The 5,527-nt window shown below is 40.1% G+C and overlaps 1 protein-coding gene across 1 annotated transcript; it reads left to right on the top strand.

Moving 5' to 3' along the window:
- Positions 1 to 3,247: 3,247 nt before the first annotated feature.
- On the top strand, positions 3,248 to 5,110 carry RSC1A1 (regulator of solute carriers 1; the record flags this gene model as incomplete). The annotated part of the gene is made up of 1 exon (XM_079697948.1): positions 3,248 to 5,110. The coding sequence occupies one exon, from the start codon at positions 3,248 to 3,250 to the stop codon at positions 5,108 to 5,110; it is 1,863 nt and encodes a 620-aa protein (XP_079554074.1).
- Positions 5,111 to 5,527: the final 417 nt, after the last annotated feature.

A 5,527-nucleotide genomic window follows, 5' to 3' on the forward strand; every position in this document is an offset into this window, starting at 1 on the left:
ATGTTTAAATAGTGAGATAATTCTTCAACATCAGGTTCTATTTGTTTGGAACATCAGCTTCCCACTATTATCAAAATCACCTACCCCTAGACATAGTAGGTGAACGTATTTTCGCTAAAAACTGTCTCTTTGGTGGATACTCTGTAGCAGAATGTCTTTATCTTTTCTATTGATTAAAAAGTAATTCAAAAAAGTAATAATTCAGAGTATTTTAAAAAATAAAGACGGTAAGCCAGGATAAGTAATCAGGTTTGGTTTGTTTTTCTTCTAAAAATAAATCTCAACTGAAAAAGAAATTTTGAAAGTTGCTATAATATGTGTTCGCTCACCTTTACTCCATAAGATTTCCATATCATGTAATTCTGTCTATGGATCTACTTTTTTTCACCTATTTCACATGTTTGCCCATGAATTCTCTGTGTAGGTGTGTAAAATTAATTTCTTTCCAAGTTCTGTTGAAAATCTGTTGAAGTTGACACATTGCTTTATGTATTGTGAGAGAATTAAAGCAACCAGAAAATCTTTTTGATGTCCAAACTACAGGAACGTTCCCCCACTTTGACTCTACCAGTTCCTGACCCTAAAGGTGGCAAAGGAGTGGAGACTATAACCCTGCATGCTGTGTGGTTTGCATTGTTAACCCAAGGTTTGCTTGTCTGTTTCCTAATTCAAACAGAGCGTCAGAAGCCATGATGCATGTAGTGTGTGTGTACTGCAGCTGGAGTGGGCCCCAGACCAGGTATTTATAGACACCACGTTAAGCCTTCCACCCAGTCATCGTCTGTGGTCTGAAAGACTTCGTATCTGCAGCAATTCTAAAATTTAGCTTCTGCCATTCACCACTTCACCTTGTTTAATCTGGTTACAACTAGCCTGTATGTGTATTTGTATGTTGGCATACATACAGATCTAAGCATGGTTTCCTATTTAAAATTTTATCAGTCATTAGAACAGTTTGAGGGGGAAAAAATCGCAGCGAAAACAAATGACCATTGTGAATATCAAATCAAGAATATTAGCATCACAGCACTTTGTTGTTGGAGATGGCTGTGTTATTAGGGGTTTTGTAAGTCCCTTTCTTCTGAAAAACTGAAAGTGTATTTTTCACATTACTGCACACAGCTTACCAGCATTATAGAGGGGCTGAAATTTTCATTCTGTTGAAGAAATGGAAACAGGCCAGGTGATTTGGCCAGGGTCACAGAGTCAGTAACATAGGCAGGACTGAAGTTTAGTCTTCCAACAAGAGCTGAAACTTTGCTTTTCCCTCTCTCCCTAGCCTGACAGTTTTCCACAGGAGGCTCTCTGCTTCCATCTCCCTGTAGTGCAGATACGATAAATGTCAGCCTGAGTGCACTGACTGATCTATTAAAAGAAGGAAAAGTGGTCTTTTTAGACTACCAACCTAAGACTTTATAGGGGTTTGCAGGCTGGTTGTAATTAGATATATAGCATTTAATTGCTTCTTTCTTTCATTTTCCTTGTAAGGATGGGTTAAAAGCAGCCATCTTTAATTATTAATGTCCGTTGTCCTCATCCTCTTCTCCTGTGCTATAGTACTGACCCAGTCCTCCCCTACATTTAGGACTTAGGCCAGTGAAACTGACCATCTCAGCTACAGGAGGACTATATGCTGCTTTCATAGTGAGTACGGAGTACATTGAGGTCATGTTCACCTTCACCTCCCCCAGCTGTTACAACTGACATACCGTTGCCAGAAGGCCATTACCTTTGCCCACCTCTGTGCTGCTAATAACATGGATATTTCACTACAGTGCATTTTTGTGTTCTCATTAACTCAAAATTGAACCTCTTTCAGAGTCAGCCTTAGAGATTGATAAATAAAACTAATAACTGTGTTTCTAGACTCTAATGAATATAGTTTACACTGAGATATATGCTGTTTTCCTGATTATCCCTAAACTATAAGGTTATTTCACAAGAAGTCAGTAACTTCCTCACATAGTGCTTCATCTTTTCAAGCTGTTAACCTGTGTTGGATTAGAATGATTTAGAGCCTTTTGAATCATAACTGCATTGCTTCATGACTTCTTAAGGTACGGTCAGCATGAAGCATTTGAGTTGCATCTATCCTAATAGTTTGTATTGTGATGTCATTTTTCTTACCAGCCTTTGACTTTTAATTAAAGATCTTGTAATAATTGCATAGAGGTCAATTTTCAATTGCATTAGTGGCAAAAGAAGAGCTGGAACTGATGTTTAATGACATCATGATGTTTACATTGAGGTGTGGTATTTAATCCTTCCATTTTTTATGAGTGGTCAGTAAGTTGCAGTGGATCTGAACTGTTACTTCTTATTGGAGAATTTATGAACTATATCCCTCCACTGCCCTCCCCTGCCCACATTTCCCTGCCCTTAAGGTACTTAAATATTCTTACTTAGTTGTTAATATGATAAAGTAACTGATAATCCTTTTTAAAGTTGCATTATTTGGTAAGATAATAATTGGGGTTTAATCTGTTTGATCTTTAGCGCTTTTTTTTGTTCTGAGTCAAGCTCCCATCGTTTTTGGAATGTTTGGATAGAAATAAATAGAATGTTTGCTTCTCTGTCTTCTGAAGGTCCCTGAGCAGTATCACATTCTTATTTCTCTTTATAATTCCTGCTCTGTCCCAGCTATACCTGGTTTAGACTTCTCAGTGTTCACATTTGACACTCTGAAAGTGAATTGGCACGAGAATCATTCTCGTACTGAAATCCTCAAGATTGTATTGTGCTTTTAAGAATCACCTGAGGAACTTACTGAAGATACAAACTCCTGGGTTTATCCCAAGGATGGTATCCAGAATCTGCATGCTTAGGAAACATGCCAGGTGATTTAGGGCAAGTGATAGAGAGAACACACTTGGAGAAACTATTCTAGAGTTCTGAACCCACTGAGAATAAAGATACATAAATGTTCTTCAGTCTTGAGCACTAACTCAGCCCTTATGTGGTACTTAAATAAAAATATTGAATTACAGTACACATATTTTGTTAAGAACATGCCTACCTCTTGTCCTGATGCTATGATGTTAAATTGTCCACCACGATGAGAATGGTTCGTGTATAAAGTCTATAAACATAAGACAAACCCAAGTTTAAGGACCTGATTTTGTTCTGTCCTGTTTAGATTTGTGTTTCTCTGATACTTTAGTGGACTTTGTAACCTGCTAATGAATCTTTTTTCCTTTCACTGTTCTTCTATATAGAGAAAAGCGGTAAAGAAACTACCTCACTGGGAATGTCATCATTACCACCTTCAGATGGATTTCACCATCAAGCCCATCCTTCAGGACAGGGTCCTGAGATCGGTAATCCTTCACGTCTTGCTCACTCTGTCTCTGCTTCAGTCTGCCCTATTGAGCCCAGCGACCCAGCCAGCATTGAACCTAAAGCTCTGAAGGCTTTGAAGGCTTCAGCTGAATTCCAGGTAACCTCTGAAAAGAAAGAACATCTTCCTCTACAGGATCTTTCTGATGGTGCTTCTTCAGCAGACAGTGCTCCAGCAGACCAGAGTCCAGCTATGCCTTTGCAGAATTCACTCGAAGAAGCCATTGTTGCGGATAATCTAGAGAAATCTGCTGAAAGAAGCACCCAGGGCCTCACATCTCATCTCCACACAAGACAGGAAGTTAGTTTATCTGTCACTAGGATGCAAGAACCACAGAGGCTTGAAGGTGAGAAGGGTTGGCGTCCAGAATATCAGGACCTGAGTCAAGCGAGTGGCCTTCAGCAGCACGAAGAACCAAGGAATGAACAGCATGAGGTTATACGACAGAACGCTCCACATGGCCGAGCACATCTTTGGAACACAGGGGGCCTCGAACTTCTTGGAGAAAGGCAACAGGATCAACAAAGAAGTACGGAAGCTTCGGAAGCTACAATGAAAGGAGACAGGCTAGAGCAGACTGTGGACCTTTCGGGTACAGAGAAAAATATTCTACCTTCAGGATGCTTTGGCTGCTCAAGTTCAGAAACACTTATGGAAGTAGATGTAGTTGAACAGCCCCTAGTTGCTGTGCTTAATTCAGCAGGTGGGCAGAATACCAATGTCAGGAACATCGGTGCATCTGATCTCACCTTAGATAATCCCTTGATGGAAGTAGAAACATCAAAATGTAACCCTTCCTCTGAAATTTTGAGTAATTCCATTTCGACTCAGGATTTACAGCTTCCAGAAAGTAATGTTGAAATGTCTGGAACAAGTAAAGAATACGGGAATTGCCCCTCCTCTTTAACAAGTCTCTGTGGCAGTTGTCAGCCATCTGTAGAGTCCACAGAGGAATCTTGCTCATCTGTAACGGCAGCCTTGAAGGAACTTCATGAACTTTTGGTCATTCGTAGTAAACCAGCTTCAGAAAACACATCAGGAGAAGTTATCTGTCAATCAGAGACAGTAACTGAGGGCCAAACAGGTATTAAGGACCTTTCTGAGAGATGGACCCAAAATGAGCATCTTACAGCTACCCAGAGTGAACAGTGTTCACAGGTCTCCTTTCATCAGGCCACATCTGTAACAGTGAAGACAGAAGAATTAACGTACACTTCAGCTGACGCTGGAGTAGAAGACGTAGACAATACTAACTTCAGGGGTCCAGGTGATGGCATATTAACTGATAGGGAAGGTGTCCCCAAGTCTAAGGAGTCAGTAAATGAGAGCAGTTCTGTCACTGTAGCCTCAGCTGAAACGTCCGATCAACTACATTGCACCTTTGGTGTAGAAATTTCACCCAGACTTTTAGCAGGTGAGGAGGATGCACTCAATCAGACTTCTGAGCAAACTGAGTCCTTGTCATCCAGTTTCATATTGGTTAAAGATTTGGGTCAGGGCACACAGAATCCAGTGACAGACAGGCCTGAGACTAGAGAAAATGTCTGTTCTGAAGCTGCAGGGCCACTTCTAGAATTTGTACCACCTACCAGCCATCCATCATCAAGTCCCTCCTTTCTTGCACCATTAATTTTTCCTGCTGCGGACATTGACCGGATTCTCCGTGCCGGCTTTACTTTGCAGGAAGCTCTTGGGGCTTTGCATCGAGTTGGTGGAAATGCAGACCTTGCACTTCTTGTTTTGCTAGCAAAGAACATTGTAGTTCCTACATAACCATGGAAAAGTGGGCTAGACCATACTCCATTCCCTTAAAAAAAGCTATATATCTACACATACACATACACACTCACCACATATACAGTATATGTAGAAACCTGCAAGCAGAATGTTGAGCCAGATTTTTTTTAAAGATTTTTTTCGGCCAAAGTAATTTATGATCTCTTGTCTGATGAATTTGTCTATTCTATTTGTTAAAATTTGGGCCTTTTTAAATGTATTGGCAGTATGTGCATACAGAAGCTTTTTATTAACATTAAGATATGTATTCTGGAATAAAATTGGTGGTTTTGTGTATAGCATACCATTTTAGAATGAGAGTGAATGCTTTAAAAAGCAGAAGCCATGAGAAATCCCACCACCCATGCAGCTAAAAACAGATCAACTTCATAATTTGGCTGTGTCTGTGCTGTA

Source organism: Hyperoodon ampullatus, assembly GCF_949752795.1.
Source record: "Hyperoodon ampullatus genome assembly, chromosome: 2".
Classification (NCBI taxonomy): domain Eukaryota; kingdom Metazoa; phylum Chordata; class Mammalia; order Artiodactyla; family Ziphiidae; genus Hyperoodon; species Hyperoodon ampullatus.